The sequence below is a fragment of the Symsagittifera roscoffensis genome, chromosome 1 (assembly GCF_963678635.1).
Source record: "Symsagittifera roscoffensis chromosome 1, txSymRosc1.1, whole genome shotgun sequence".
In the NCBI taxonomy this organism is placed as follows: Eukaryota; Metazoa; Xenacoelomorpha; order Acoela; family Convolutidae; genus Symsagittifera; species Symsagittifera roscoffensis.
The window spans coordinates 54,032,813-54,049,131 of record NC_087062.1 but is presented as its reverse complement, the minus strand read 5'-3'; the positions used below and the strand labels follow the sequence as shown (position 1 = coordinate 54,049,131).

At 39.6% G+C, this 16,319-nt stretch overlaps 3 protein-coding genes across 3 annotated transcripts in view; all 3 read left to right on the top strand.

Annotated features, from left to right (window-relative positions):
- The window catches only part of LOC134845736 (ubiquitin-ribosomal protein eS31 fusion protein-like), a 45,149-nt gene extending 32,118 nt beyond the window's left edge, over positions 1-13,031 (top strand). The window contains exons 2-3 of the mRNA XM_063862800.1: positions 10,615-10,910; positions 12,728-13,031. Coding sequence (XP_063718870.1) covers positions 10,620-10,910; positions 12,728-12,901 — 465 coding nt within the window. The 5' untranslated portion in view covers positions 10,615-10,619 and the 3' untranslated portion in view covers positions 12,902-13,031. The remainder of the gene's footprint in view (positions 1-10,614; positions 10,911-12,727) is intronic.
- On the top strand, positions 2,995-3,834 carry LOC134838777 (ras suppressor protein 1-like). Its single transcript, XM_063854120.1, has one exon. The coding sequence runs from the start codon at positions 2,995-2,997 to the stop codon at positions 3,832-3,834; it is 840 nt and encodes a 279-aa protein (XP_063710190.1).
- An 807-nt stretch (positions 13,032-13,838) lies between the features above and the next one.
- On the top strand, positions 13,839-15,433 carry LOC134856808 (uncharacterized). The gene is made up of 2 exons (XM_063873087.1): positions 13,839-14,411; positions 14,612-15,433. Exons 1-2 carry the CDS (start codon positions 13,844-13,846, stop codon positions 15,328-15,330), a joined length of 1,287 nt encoding a protein of 428 aa, XP_063729157.1. The 5' UTR covers positions 13,839-13,843; the 3' UTR covers positions 15,331-15,433.
- The last annotated feature ends 886 nt before the right edge of the window (positions 15,434-16,319 follow it).

Below are 16,319 nucleotides of genomic sequence, written 5' to 3'. Positions count from 1 at the left end.
ACAACCCACATACAAGCCCATGTGGACCACCGTTCACACTGACCCACTTCCTACACTGTCGCAATGGTGGATACACTCACCTAAGACATAATGAAATTCGCGATGCCTTTGCGACATTCCAAGACGAAGTATGCCATGATGTTGAAATAGCGCCGAAACTTCGTTCGTTGGAAGGTGAAAGCTTTCACAACATAACAGCCACCACTGAAGATGACGCTCGACTTGACATCAAGGCAAATGAGGCCGACTCAGCCAAACCTTTTTCGATGTAAAAATTTTCAACCCCCATGCTAAATCCTGCACCAAAACTATATCTGACGCCTACAAATATCATGAGAGTGTGAAAAGATTAAAATACCAACAAAGAATTCTGGATGTGTAACACAGCAGCGTTGCTCCACTAATTTTTGCGTGTACCGGAGGAGCAGCACCAAGCTCTACAAAAACCATCCAGAAACTAGCAGAGAAACTAAGCGAGAAACGGAACGAATCATAAGAACAAAAATTTTGTTGTTTTAGCCAGAATTTTTCGATTCTCGAACTATAGCCTTAGTGTCAGCTCCCTACTTCTAAACTCGTCGCGCGTGTTAATTGCCGGTCTCTCTTTCCTAATGTGCAGCGCCTCTAATGTAAGTAATTTGATGCTGCTGGGCGCCTGGTCGATTATTTTCCAATTAAAATCAGACTTACCACACTCACTACCACACTGCCTTATATGTTCTCCAGCTGGGGTATCCTCTTTTCGGTGTTCCTCAATCCTTGTGGTGACATGTCGCACCGTCTGGCCAACATAGATGGATTTGCATCCACAACATTCAAGTCTGTACACCACTTTTGATTTCAGTTCACTGGAAAAGGAGGATTTTAGAGAGAGCATACAAGTTTTCAATTTCCTCGTCGTGAATATTATCAGCGCATTGGTGATATCGCGCACTTTTTTTGCTAATGTCTGACTGTGATTCCCCCTATATTGAACCATCAAGATGGGTGGTGGATCACTGCTATAATCACAGGGCTTCTTTTGTCAGCCATGTTCTTTTTGTTTTTGCCCTCGCTGATGATCTTTTCAAGGGCATGGGATGCAACCCGCGACGACCAACTTTCCGGATATTGGTTATCCAACCACTGCTCACGGTTGATTTTCATGGTTTTATCATATTCTTCCCATGTTGCCGTACTGCGGAAAACCCGGTGAACAGTTCCTTCAATCACACTTCTCTTGTACTGAAGGGGGGCGCAGCTTCTAAAATTGAGTATGGTACCTGTATCTGTTGTTTTTTGATAACACCCACAGCTAAGTTTCCTGCTTTTGTCAATACTAATTTGTAATTCCAAAAATGCCAAAGTTCCTTTTGTGTTTGGTGTCTCTATTGTGAACTGTAAATTTGGATGTAGTAAGTTTGCAGCCCGTAGCACTTTTTCAGGATCACCCTTCACTGTTCTCACTATATCATCAACGTAACGGAGAAACAATTTAGATTGTTGCCCTGACTTATTTTTCTCCCTTATTGCGATGCATTTTCTGCAGTACTAGACGGTTTCACGTATATTTCGATACTCATCATCTGATATATCACCGCATTTTACGTGATACCAGTTCAAACAGCATTCACATTCTGCACCTTTTGACCTGTACGTGATTTTCTTATTGCACTCGGTGCATATTCCTTGAAGATTTTTCTCGGGCAAAAACATTTCGGGAAAATCCCTTGATAGTGCAGTTTCGTACTGCTTCAGCCAAAGATTTGCTAAAATAACGGCAAGAGATGCCCCCATTGCCAAACCATGTTTCTGAACGTACCATGTTTAATTGCACTTGAAATGGACTTGACTAACTGTCATGTTCAACAGTCTCTTTATGGTTTTCCTAGCAATTGATGTTGGTTCATCTTGCTCATACAGTTTTTTCAGAGCTATGTCTATCGCTTCTTTCAGTGGAACATTTGAGATATCAAGTTTTCATTGGGCTCAAGATTAGTGCTCTCTAAGATTTCTCTCGCATCAAGTGAGTTGGTTTCGATGTTTGCGCCCTCAATTTTCTCGCAAAATTTTGCAAGAACCTTGTTCAAGTTATTATAAGAGCTACCAGGCAAGGAGAGGACCGGTCTTAATGGGGTATTCACTTTATGCACTTTCGCCAGCCCATGAAGCCTGGCGGGCTGCCCCCCAGTAGACCTGATCCTTGTGTAGAGACTCTCACTTATTTCATCTTTTTTCCTCATAGCCAACAACTCCCTATTGATGTCTCTTTCTATCTTCAAAACAATCGCATCACCTGTTCCTTTACTTTTGCTGAACTGATTTGAATCTAATGTATCCGACAACTTGTTCTCGTAGGTGTCCTTTCTCATTACACAAAAACCCACGCCTTTGTCATACGGTACCGCAGCTAATCCATTACTCTTCAGATACTTTCGGGCCTTCTCAACGCCTTTGTCAGATGGTGTTTGTTTCACCCTCTTAGCATAGGCTTTTGCCACAGCTTCGATCTCACAAAGGGCCTCCCCGGGGACTTTACGATTTTTGAGATCCGATAGAAAGATGTCAATGTCGGCGAAAAAGTGTGTCTCATTAAATTTATCCCTGACGGGATGCTTTGGCCCTAATGCCAACACTTGTACCCAATTTGGTAATTCAACATCATCAAGAGTTCTTACCGAACCCTCACCTTGCTTCCATAGAGGTCGGTCTTGCCTTTCTGATAGTTTCATTAGCTTCTTCTGATGGGTCTCTTTGACTGTTGCTGTTTGTCTTTGTCCCCTAAGACTTAAATATTTAATTACCGAAGGCCAAAACTTCTCATCTACACCCCTCTGTACTGCGCCTCTCGCCCTTTCTAGTTTGACTTCAACGTTTATAGCGTTATGGTTTTTATCTATATAGCGTTGGTAGAGCCCTATCCAACCTGTGCACGTACCGTCGCATGACGGAAGGGCCCATTTTAATTTTAAAAAAAAACTAATTTAGGATCTGCGTTTTAAGGTACTGTACAAGATGTCGTCTGTCAAAAATGTTATGAAAGAACAGTTGGACAAGATACGAAAGGGGGAATCGAAGCAGCTGATGATTATTGACATGGATGTTCACAATATGGTGGATATACCGAATACTCCAGAATTTCATACCATGCGCCTCAGCTTAACCAAAATCAACTGTGCACACAATAAAATTCCCGAAATACCGGCGTCATTTTGTACCCTGGAAAATTTGGAGTACCTGAACTTCACAAACAATAAGATTGTGGCCTTGCCTGCTAACTTGTGCACTATACCCAAACTTAAACACCTCTATCTTGGATGCAATAGAATCGACACACTTCCCAAGGGCTTCGGGTCGTTTCCAGCATTAGAAGTCTTAGACCTCTCATACAATAACCTGAGAGAGCAATCTCTGCCGAGAAACTTCGAAATGTTGACTGCTACGCTGAGAGCGCTGTATTTTGCTGATAACGATTTTCAGCGGATACCTGAAAGCATTTGCAGATTGTCAAATTTGGAAACTTTGTCGTTCCGAAATAATGATCTTATCGAGCTCCCGAATGCTGTTTCAAATCTGAAGAAGCTGAAAGAATTCTTCATTGAGGGCAATAGATTGGAGTACTTGCCTGTAGGGTTCGGAGAGTTGCATTTTGATGACGTGAATCAGTCAATTTTGCGGGGAAAAGAGAACCCATGGTGCAGGTCTTTGAAAGATCAGTTTTTACTGGGACAGCATCATGTCATAAATCATATTCGAAGTGACAACTACAATTCTGAGTTGTCTCAAGTTCTCAGTGCATCGGCGCGCACTCTCCCGCCCATACCCGATAAAAGCAAAAAAGCTAGCCGCAAATAATTGTTGCATTAGTATTGGGATCAAAATGCAGTCATCATTTTTTCAAGGCATGCTGTGAAAAGTTCTATCACTTAATTTTGTAAATATAAATCACTCTGCTGCTTAGTCTTTTCATTTCATTTAACAAGAAGAAGTAAATATTAATCCAGTAGCTTTTCGCTGAAAAAAAATTTAATCAGCGAATCTTGCCATAATGTGCTCTGTGACATAAGTTATCATTTATAAATTATCATCGATGCTACTTTCAGGTGCTTTATTACCGAGAATGGGTAAATATTAAATCCACTAGATGTAACTATGATAGGAAGGTTCTAAAAATTGACCAGGTCCCCTATAAAAATGATATTAAAGTTTTTATTATAAAAATATATTTGAAAAAAGGTCAATTAAAAATGGACTTAGGAGAAGCTTCTGTTAAAAAAAATCCTACACATATTTGGAGGCAAACAACATTAAATCGAAGCAAGATGTGTAATGACTAGAGTTCGAAAAAGTGTGCTATGCAGTTCAATGTCGATATTTTGATGTAAGTGTTCATTTTCTTAGATGATGTTTGTTGCGGGTCTGTGCGTGAGTGAGTTCAATGGCATAGGATCTCATGCTCCAAAGGGTGTTTTGTTGTTTGATCGAGCTCCTCTCAATCTCATGATGCACGAGTGAATGGTTGCCCTACTTATCCTGTTTTGTATCTAGGTGGTTGTGTCTTAGCATGTCTCGTTTTTCTGTCAGCATGCTAGATAACCGCTTCTCTAGAACATGTGTGCAGGTGCCTGTCCACTGGATGTTGACAGCACTCACTACTTCAATTTCAAGAATTCTTGATGTGTTTTGTTGTCTTTTCTCACACTCGTGGCGCCGGTAGATTTGGATCTGGTCACTGTCCGTCTTAGAGAGAAGACTGAGAACACGAATATCGAACATGCTCTAACGGGTGATTTGTCGTTTGATCGAGCTCCTCTCAATCTCATAATGCACGAGTAAGCGGTTGCCCTAGTTATCCTGTTTTGTAACTTGGTGGTTGTGTCATAGCATGTCTAGTATTTCTGCCATCATGCTAGATAAGAGCATGTGTGCAGGTGCCTGTACACAGGATGTCGACAGCACTCACTACATCAATTTCAATAATTCTTGATGTGTTTTGTTGTCTTTTTTCAGACTCGTGGCGCCGGTAGATTTGGATCTGGTCACTGTTCGTCTTTGAGAATAGATTGAAGAACACGAATATCAAACAAGCTCTAACGGATGATTTGTTGTTTGATCGAGCTCCTCTCAATCTCATGATGCACGAGTAAATGGTTGCCCTACTTATCCTCATATGTAACTAGGTTGTTGTGTTTCAGCATGTCTAGTTTTTCTGCCAGCATGCTAGATAAGCGCCTCTCTAGAGCATGTGTGCAGGTGCGTGTCCACTGGATGTCGACAGCACTCACTACTTCAATTTCATGAAGTCTTGATGCTTACGTTTGTCTTCTCTCAGGTTCTTGGCGCAGGTTTGGATTTGGTCACTGTTCTTCTTACAGAGTAGACTGAAAACACGAATATCGAACATACTCTAACGGGTGATTTCTCGTTTGATCGAGCGCCTCTCAATCTCATAATGCACGAGTGAGTGGTTGCCCTAATTATCCTGTTTTTGTACCTAGGTGGTTCTGTCTTAGCATGTCTAGTATTTCTGCCAGCATGCTAGATAAGAGCATGTGTGCAGGTGCCTGTACGCAGGATGTCGACAGCACTCACTACATCAATTTCAAGAATTCTTGATGTGCTTTGTTGTCTTTTCTCAGACTCGTGGCGCCGGTAGATTTGGATCTGGTCACTGTTCGTCTTTGAGAATAGACTGAAAAACACGAATATCAAACAAGCTCTAACGGGTGATTTGTTGTTTGATCGAGCTCCTCTCAATCTCATGATGCACGAGTAAATGGTTGCCCTACTTATCCTCTTTTGTAACTAAGTTTTGTGTTTTAGCATGTCTAGTTTTTTTTTGCCAGCATGCTAGATAAGCGCTTCTCTAGAGCATGTGTGCAGGTGCTTGTCCACTGGATGTCGACAGCACTCACTACTTCAATTTCAAGAATTCTTGATGCGTTTTGTTGTCTTCTCACACTCGTGGCGCCGGTACATTTGGATCTGGTCACTGTTCGTCTTATAGAGTAGAATAAAAACACGTATATCAAACATGCTCTAACGGGCGATTTGTCGTTTGTTCGAGCGCCTCTCAATCTCATAATGCACGAGTGAGTGGTTGCCCTAATTATCCTGTTTTTTAACTTGGTGGTTCTGTCTTAGCATGTCTAGTATTTCTGCCAGCATGCTAGATAAGAGCATTTGTGCAGGTGCCTGTACACAGGATGTCGACAGCACTCACTACATCAATTTCAAGAATTCTTGATGCGTTTTGTTGTCTTTTCTCACACTCGTGGCGCCGGTAGATTTGGATCTGGCCACTGTCCGTCTTAGAGAGCAGACTGAAAACACGAATATCGAACATGCTCTAACGGGTGATTTGTCGTTTGATCGAGCTCCTCTCAATCTCATAATGCACGAGTAAGCGGTTGCCCTAGTTATCCTGTTTTATAACTTGGTGGTTGTGTCTTAGCATGTCTAGTATTTCTGCCATCATGCTAGATAAGAGCATGTGTGCAGGTGCCTGTACACAGGATGTCGACAGCACTCACTACATCAATTTCAAGAATTCTTGATGCGTTTTGTTGTCTTTTCTCAGACTCGTGGCGCCGGTAGATTTGGATCTGGTCACTTTTCGTCTTAGAGAATAGACTGAAAACACGAATATCAAACAAGCTCTAACGGGTGGTTTGTTGTTTGATCGAGCTCCTCTCAGTCTTATGATGCACGAGGTAATGGTTGCCCTACTTATCCTCTTATGTAACTGTGTTGTTGTGTTTCAGCATGTCTAGTTTTTCTGCCAGCATGCTAGATAAGCGCCTCTCTAGAGCATGTGTGCAGGTGCGTGTCCACTGGATGTCGACAGCACTCACTACTTCAATTTCATGAAGTCTTGATGCTTACGTTTGTCTTCTCTCAGGTTCTTGGCGCAGGTTTGGATTTGGTCACTGTTCTTCTTACAGAGTAGACTGAAAACACGAATATCGAACATGCTCTAACGGGTGATTTGTCGTTTGATCGAGCGCCTCTCAATCTCATAATGCACGAGTGAGTGTTTGCCCTAGTTATCCTGTTTTGTAACTTGGTGGTTCTGTCTTAGCATGTCTAGTATTTCTGCCAGCATGCTAGATAAGAGCATTTGTGCAGGTGCCTGTACACAGGATGTCGACAGCACTCACTACATCAATTTCAAGAATTCTTGATGCGTTTTGTTGTCTTTTCTCAGACTCATGGCGCCGGTAGATTTGGATCTGGTCACTTTTCGTCTTAGAGAAAAGACTGAAAACACGAATATCAAACAAGCTCTAACGGGTGGTTTGTTGTTTGATCGAGCTCCTCTCAATCTTATGATGCACGAGTGAATGGTTGCCCTACTTATCCTCTTATGTAACTAGGTTGTTGTGTTTCGGCATGTCTAGTTTTTCTGCCAGCATGCTAGATAAGCGCCTCTCTAGAGCATGTGTGCAGGTGCATGTCCACTGGATGTCGACAGCACTCACTACTTCAGTTTCATGAATTCTTGATGCGTTTTGTTGTATTCTCACACTCGTGGTGCTGGTACATTTGGATCTGGTCACTGTTTGTCTTATAGAGTAGATTGAAAACACGAATGTCAAACATGCTCTAATGGGTGATTTGTCGTTTGATCGAGCTTCTCTCAATCTCATAATGCACGAGTGAGTGGTTTCCCTAATTTTCCTGATTTGTAACTAGGTGGTTGTGTCTTAGCATGCCTAGTCTTTCTACCAGCATGCTAGATAAGAGCATGTGTGCAGGTGCCTGTACACTGGATGTTGACAGCACTCACTACTTCAGTTTCATGAATTCTTGATGCTTACTTTGTCTTCTCTCAGACTCGTGGCGCAGGTTTGGATTTGGTCACTGTTCTTCTTAGAGAGTAGACTGAAAACACGAATATCGAATATGCTCTAACGGGTGATTTGTCGTTTGATCGAGCGCCTCTCAATCTCATAACGCACGAGTGAGTGGTTGCCCAAATTATCCTGTTTTTGTAACTAGGTTGCTGTGTTTCAGCATGTCTAGTTTTTCTGCCAGCATGCTAGATAAGCGCCTCTCTAGAGAATGTGTGTAGGTGCATGTCCACTCGATGTCGACAGCACTCCCTACTTCAATTTCAAGAACTCTTGATGCGTTTTGTTGTCTTCTCACACTCGTGGCGCCGGTGAAAATCAAACACGAATATCAAACATGCTCTAACGGGTGATTTGTTTGATCGAGCTCCTCTCAATCTCATAATGCACTAGTGAGTGGTAGCGCTAATTATCCTGTTTTGTAAAGGTGGTTGTGTCTTAGCATGTCTAGTCTTTCTGCAGCATGCTAGATAAGAGAATGTGTGCTGGTGCCTGTACACTGGATATCGACAGCACTCTGCTACTTCAATTTCAAAAATTCTTGATGCTGTTGTCTTCTCACACTCGTAGCGCCGGTACATTTGGATCTGGTCACTGTTCTTCTTAGAGAGTTGACTGAAAACATGAACATCAAACATGCTCTAACAGGTAGTTTGTTGTTTGATCGAGCTCCTCTCAATCTCATGATGCACGAGTGAGTGCTTGCCCTGCTTATCCTGTTTCGTAACTAGGTCGTTGTGTCTCAGTGTCTAATTTTTCTGCCAGCATGCTAGATAAGCGGTTTTTAAGAGCATGTGTTGCTGGTGCCTGTCCGCAGGACGTCGACAGCACTCAAAACTTCAATTTCAAGAATTCTTGATGCTTACTGTTGTCTTTTCTCAGACTCGTGGCGCCGATAGATTTGGATCTGGTCACTGTTCGTCTTAGAGAGTTGACTGAAAACACGAACATCAAAGAGAGTTTTTCGGACCTCTCACCTCTTACTCCGCTTGCGCCGATGTCTAATCTGACAGCTGATGGACCAGGCTAGAGATCAGCCTTGGGAACTAACCGACGTTATTGCAGATGAACCGCAACAATATCATCTTATTCGCAACTCTCACTGGACACTTCAAGAGGGCTTCTAACACAAACACAGCTAATTGACAGTAAGACTCTGGGGTCTGATAACATCCTTTAGATCTGGTTCGATCGACATGGCGTGAAGTGCCTGCGTCATCAAATATCTTGAATTTCATTGTGACGCCGCACAATTGGAAAATTTCCTTTCGGACATGACAATGAGTGCTGAAGCCTTTGAAGCTGCTTTTTTGACTGGAAGAAGCTTAAGTTTTGACCGTATCTGGGGTGTAGTCGTCTCTGAAATTAGCTTTGGTCATTGAAAACCTCTCAACAGGGAGCAGTGCGCCGAATCTTTTTTCTTATGCTACTATCATTCTTTTCTGATCTTCGTTGCAATTCTCCAGCATTTCGTTCATTTTTGGCTTGACTCCTGCCTTTTGTTTCTTTTTTATGTTTTTTTTTTGTTCTCAACTGCTATTTAAATTTCTGTCTTTCCGGGCGAGCTATTTGACATAACCGCTTGAGCAAGAGGCTCCCAAATTTAAAGAGAATTTTCATAATGACTAATTTATTGTGCTCATAAAGCGTGACGCCGCCGCCACCATAAAATAAATGTTTTTATCCCCTTGCAAAATTAACGGAAATTCAATTGGAATAACTCGTATAACGTTTTAAGCATTGGAAATTAAAACTACTTTTCTCGTTAAATACGAATAATAACGATTCTTCTCGTAAAATACGATTATTCGAACGACTCTTCTAGTAAAATACGAATGCACCAATAACATTCACGAGAGATTACGAATTTTTTTCTACGACAGATTGGGAGATTTCCCAATTGAGTATAAATTGAAGCTAAAAACTACTGAGATTCATTCCAACAATTTGCTCTTACAACTCTCTCTCTCTCTCTCTCTCTCTCTAAAAGCACCAACCATTCTCAGTCAAAATATCTCAGAATGCAACCCTTAAAATAAATGTCGAGTCTAAAGGCAACTTGCACTAAATTCATACTAACTTCTTTTCTAAAAAAAGTTATTTCCAGCGAATTTTAGATTTACTTTCTAAGATAGGACCCTATATTACTAGCAAGCGCTTTGTCCGGCGTACATAAGTATTGCTAACGTAATAAATTGGTGCGAATAGTGAGGCACACCTTCTAAAATTTCGCGAAATTTGCTAAAATCTCAAAAAGAGAGAAAAAGCAAATAGTCCAATTCTCAAACTGGAGAATTGTTAATTTTTCTCTTACATTTAAGAGAAGTATTAAATTTCCAAATTGGAAAATTAAAATGTCTAAGTAAATTTATTAACTTTTCTACCTTTCTTCTTTTGATATCTAAATTTTGAGTTAAATCCAATATCCCATCCCAACTTGTCTTTAATGACAATTTCGGGGCCCTCATAATTAGGCACATCAGTATGTTGCAATTACAATGACTGACGCTCATTTTTCTAAAACTTCTACCAGATTTTTCTCAGGAGCCATCGATAATTAAGCACATGAGAGTTTATTTCAATTACAACGACTAACAATTTGATTAATTTTCTACCAGATAGTGTTGATGCTCCGTTTAAATTTAATCTAATAGTGAGAGAATTTAAAACTGAAATAGATGTTTTGCTTTAATTTAAAATTCAAATAAAGAAATTTTACCCCTATTTTCGATGGTAAACAAACTATTAGAGCGTACATGTTAGCGTTCTCTTTTTTTTTCAGGGAAAATGCAAATCTTTGTGAAAACCCTCACGGGCAAAACTATCACCTTGGATGTTGAACCAACAGACACCGTTGAAGTACTCAAGGCTAAAATCGAGAACAAGGAGGAGATCCCTAGTGAAGAATTGAGACTTATCTTTGGAGGCAAACAACTAGAAGACGGAGATGAGCTACTAAGTGAGGGAGTGGAGAAGGAATCAACAATTCACGTTGTTCTTGGTCTGTCTGGTGGTGGTAAGAAACGAAAGAAGAAGGTCTACACTACGCCCAAGAAGATCAAGAAGAAGACTAAGAAGGTAAAACAAAACTTTTTTGACCGCTTTCTGACTTGGATTCAATTCAACATATTTTTTTTTACTGACATATAATTTGAACAGGGTGAATTGAGCCCAGACATTATGGATTTTTTCAAAAACTAGTTATTCGAAAGTAGGCTGAGTAATCTTAGAATTCAATTTTGCTGAATAGTTTGTTTTTTCATTTTGAAATGTCTTCTTCGCTCAGTGCCGCGTCAGCTTGGACAGACACCTCAACTATTTGTTTTCTAGACAACTCAACTTAAGATATTTTGGACAAAATTGGCATTGGCAAGTGCAGTGCTGATTTGAATTAACCGGACTAAACGAACAGAATTGAAAATTTTGAACGCGTTTTTCTCAATTTGGGTTGACACGTTAGACAAAAATTGATAAGAACAACAGTAGCTTAGATTTTATAGCAGAACTAATGGTCCATTTTTTGGCAAAATTCGGACCCGAAAATTTAACCTAAAATAGGTTCCTTTCTGACTCATTCATTTTCTTCAATCAAAAATTACGCCGAAAGTATTGGATCAACTGATGAGCAAATGGTACACCGAAAATATTGGAGGAACCTCTTCTGTTGCCCAACGAAATTTAAGCAGGGTATGTTCTCCGAAAAATGCGCAGAAACGTTTTAAAACGTTTTAGATCAATTTGACATTTTATGAAGTTGGAATGACATTTTTTGACTGTCAAACAAAAACATATTCCTTTCTACAAACTTTGCGAGATTAAAACCTTGAACTTTGTTGGGCCGCACAAGAGGTTAAGTTTGATATAATTTTCTCATCAGTTGCTCCTGTACTTTTGGTGCAGTTTTTGACTGAAGCAAATGAGCCAAAAAGAACCCTCTTTTAGGTAAACATTTATGCCGGAACTTAGCAAAAAAAAGTATATTAATTATGTTAAAAGTCTAAGCCATTTTTTGTGTACATCGCTTTTTGTCTAACGTCAACGCAATTTGAGACATACGCGTTGAAAGTTCCCAGTTCTGTTCGTTTTGTCCGGTTTGTCAAGAAGTGAATAATAGTAACTTTAAAGGGCTAGCCAGCCTTTTCTTTTTGAAAGCTTCTGAAAAAAGCAGCTATTTTCCAAAGAGAGTCGATGGATGTAGTGAACTCTTATATAAGTCGTGATGATTTGCTTTTTTTCAGGAAAAGTCTTCAATTTGTTCGCGCTCAAATTTGATTTTTTTTTGCGGTTTGAATTGTGCTTTTTTTAAGTTAATATCCTTTGTCAAAAGGAATGCGAACTTCACTATCGAACATCAAAAGTATAGAAGTCACAAAATGTGATCGTTTTCTAATTTCGCAAGTGGATAAAGTTTCAGGTATCCCAGCGGATTAAAACTTTAACTATTGATCCAGTTTTGTGGAATTGAGTTAATTTTATCAAAAAAGTTCCATCATAAAATATTCATGACATTGAAAGAGCTTTAAGGCCATATATATTTTTTTAATTTTGAATTTCGAAAGTTGAAAATTTTGCAAAAACGTCTTTTTTGTTTTCTTGCGTTCATTTTTCTTTCCCAACTGTCTCTTGGCTATGTTGATCAAAGTTTTATTATCAAAAGGTTTAGCGATTTAAGGTAATTATAGAGTTTTTGGAGACCTGGTAGAGTCAAACTGGTCGATCTACAGAAAAGTTGACAAAATTGTCGATTTTTGTATAAATCTGTATGAAAAAATACTATATCCGCTCCTGCTTTTGAATCTTGGAAATCGAACTTGAAGTGGTATTATAGGTAGTCAAACATCAAAATGAATGCTCAAGTCAAGTTAGCCTAGAAACGAGTCTTTTTTGTGTTGTAGGTCAAGCTTCCTGTGCTTAAATACTACAAAGTGGACGACAGTGGTAAAATCACCCGACTGAGGAAGGAGTGTGAGTCGGAAAACTGCGGTGCTGGTATCTTCATGGCCAACCACAAGGACAGATACTACTGTGGAAAGTGTGCCCTCACTTACGTCATCGACACCAGCAAATAAACACCTCGACTGAGGAGGAATGTTTAGCCGCAGAAATCGATGTCTGAATTGACAGCAATGAAAACTCCTGATTGCTCAATTTCATTGTTGGATCTGCGAGTTATGATGTTAATTCAACTTTGAGTGGCAATTTTTGTAGTTAATTCGAAATAAGATCCTTAAAAATGAAGTAGGTTTAGTTTAACCTTTGAATGAGAGCAACTGCAACAAAATAGTTCAATGAAGCGCTAAATTCCTCATACTTGGCAAATGAATGGTCCGCCAATTATCAACTAGAAGTTGCAGTTAAATAATGCGTAAAGTTTGACACTAGTGTTCCGCATTAATGAGCGGTCAGCCATAAGTAGCAGTGAAACTATTGATTCCAGAAATATGGCGTGGTGGTTATTTCTTATTAAATTTTCATGCTGTTCAAAGTTTCAGGTAGCAATGGGCAAACAAACTTGGAAAAATAAAGATAATTTCAACAAGTTCTCCAGTCTGAAAGTAGACAAGGCTTTCCATACATCATGGGATAAAAAGAAGGAAGAGCGGGAGAAACTGAAACAAGTTAAATTGATGGAGCAAGAGCTGAAAGAGGAAGCACAGAAAGAAGAAGATGCTCGGAAGGAGCGACGCAGGAAGAAAATCGAACAGAAGAAAAAGAACGAGCAGAAATCTATGGTAGTGCAACCGATCACAAATTCCAAGAAATTGAAGAAGTTGACGAAAAGGCAGAGAAAACAGCTAGTAATGATGGCAACCGCTTGAGTTTTAAATTGAATTTGGTGCTGTTGAATTTTTAAACTTGTCTCTGTTTACTTTGCTCGATTAGAAATTAGACTTGTTGATCGCACGTTTAGTTGAACAAACTAGGATGTATTCTGAGAGCAAATGGCTGCATATTGGCAACATCACGGGTTGCCTATCTTAGCGAATTTGATTCAATTTCAGGTAGTCAACATGAGTATGTCGACTGTGAAGGGTCCGAATAATGACAAAAAAATGAATGCGATACTAGATAATTCAGCAGGTAATGATTCTGGTTTCAGAGGTCGAAAACGACAGAAATCGATTGATAAGTACAAGAGGAAAGTGACTTCAAGTTACATTGATTTGAATGGATCTGAAGATGATAGTTCCGATAGTTCAAGAAGTGCTTCAGGAAAATCTTCTTGTTCATCATCCTCAAGTGGCAGGTCGAAAAGTGCAACCAATAAACACGGAAAACGTCAGGTGACACCAGAGCGCAAGCAAAAGCGAAGCTCAAAAACACCCCCACGCAGGTTCTCGAAGCAGAAGTTCAGAAACCCTGTCAAGAACGAACCGAAAATTACAAAAATGTCGCTGGCTAAAAGCAGGCACATGAATAGAATACGGTACGCACTGAGTCCCATTTCAGGACGCAAGTTGTACCCCCTGGAACCGAACAAGAGTAATCAACCTGTGTATGCTAGTTCAGGCAAGCTGGGTAGCCGAGTAACTGCTAGCGGAATCAAGTACACATTTCTTCTGGAAAAAGTATTACAAGGTAAATCATGTATTAAGTAGCTACTGACATCGTTTGCGTTTGCTTTCTTAAACATTGAGGGTTATAGAATTGACTTAGAAATTTAGCCCAAAAATAACATATCTTTGAAAAAGTTAAAAATAAAATCCAAGTGATTTGTTGAAAACGTTTGTAAGTAATTGGTTTGGTCAAATGTTTGTGCTTCATCTGCCTGGTTTTAGCGCAACTAAACTCCGCTGCAACCTCTGAACATTCAGACTCGATGGCAGCCGCCGATGTGATGAGCTCAAGTCTTGCAGTGTCTTTAGCGAAAGAGAAGTCTTGTCCGATCATTCCTCAAGATAGGTCAAAGAATAAATCCATGAATACAAGTTGTTCAAATGATGTGAAAAACATCGCTGAAGTGGAAGGTAAAGAAGTTGGCCGAGCTGGTCAATATATGGATTCTACAGGCGTTCCTTCGATTCAGAATCATGGAAACCATCTGAGTCCTTACCACTCAATGGTACCGAATCATATGTTTCCGCAATTGATGCATCAACACATGGCCTATATTCAACAACCATCTCAGCAAGAACTAAATACAAACACGAGTCATTTACCGAAAATGGTAAGAAGATGCCAGGATGCTCCGGTGGATCAAAAGAGCTCATTGGATGTTCCGATTGGTTATCACGGGTTGAGCTTCAATGGGGGTATAGGAATGATGCACCCAGCTTTCGTGCATCCTCATTATGCACAAGGTCATCCTTTCATGCCTTCGATTCCCATGTGCCAAGGGCCATGTTGCAGGATTCCCACAGCAAGTGTGATAGATTATTGCTCAGTTACAGCCGCAAACCAGATTTGCTCTGACCATGCGAAAACTGGCTCAGCAAATGAGGCAAAGGAACAGTCCAAAGTCATTCACGGACCGAGAAATGAAATGAAGGAAGAATGATTAGAAATGTGTGCGATTTTGTGTTATCTATCTTTATTTGTTTTGTTTCTGTTAATTTGTAAAATATGTAAATTGTTGATATGTTAATGTTTACAAATTTTAAGTTGAGTTCTTGTTGTTGTTAATTTATAGTTGAACCTTTATTTTAAACAAGTGTAGGTTAAATTAATAAGCGTCGTTTCGAGTAAGATTATCTTATTTGGAAGACTTAATGGAAGGAAAATCAAGAGTTACTGTTTTCTTCGGCTTTTTTCCATTTTCCCGACATTTGAATTTCAAGTTTGACAGAATTATTTAGCGATGTCATAATGCAATGGAATTTTGCATAGTAAAGGAACGAACTATTGCGAACAGATTGTTTTTCATACTTAATGTATGGAGTTCGAGTCCCGGTATGTCCTTGTTCTTTTAAGAGTAATGAACGTAGTGAAGACTCTTAGGTCTTGCTGATTTTTTTTGTTTTTTTTCCAGGAAAAAGTCTTAAAATGCTCTAACAAGTACATATTGATGCATTTATGAATGCACTTAGGTATATATGCACTTTTTGAGATCAATTGAAATTCATCTGCTGAAAGTGACGTAAAAAACACTCTCCAAATATGAACGTGGAAAAGTAGTTTCGAAAGTGGAATTTAATTTTTAGATTTCCAGTTTAATAAAAACTTTAAGTGTTGATCCAGTTTTCACAAATTGGGTTAGTGTTATCAAAAAAGCGCCGGTCATAAATCGTTCTTGAATTTCAAAGAGCTTAAAGGGCATCTATTTTTTTTCTTTGAAAACCGAAAGTTGAGATTTTTTCAGCAAAGTCAGTGTGTTATTTTTGTTAACTTGCGTTCATGACTCTTTTTCAATCTTCGTTTCAATTAGCTATGTTTTAGTATGTATGAAGTTGAAATTTTTTCCGTTTGTTTGTGTCTGCTCAAGCTTTGTCGGCTTAGGTGCCACATCGTGTTATTTCTTGCGCTGTAAGTAATTATCATGTTGGTTAC

Coding starts and splice junctions, on each gene's coding strand:
- LOC134838777 (XM_063854120.1), top strand. CDS start 2,995: ATGTCGTCTGTCAAAAATGTTATGAAAGAACAGTTGGACAAGATACGA.
- LOC134856808 (XM_063873087.1), top strand. CDS start 13,844: ATGAGTATGTCGACTGTGAAGGGTCCGAATAATGACAAAAAAATGAAT. Junction 14,412..14,611: donor TCTGGAAAAAGTATTACAAG/GTAAATCATGTA, acceptor GCCTGGTTTTAG/CGCAACTAAACTCCGCTGCA.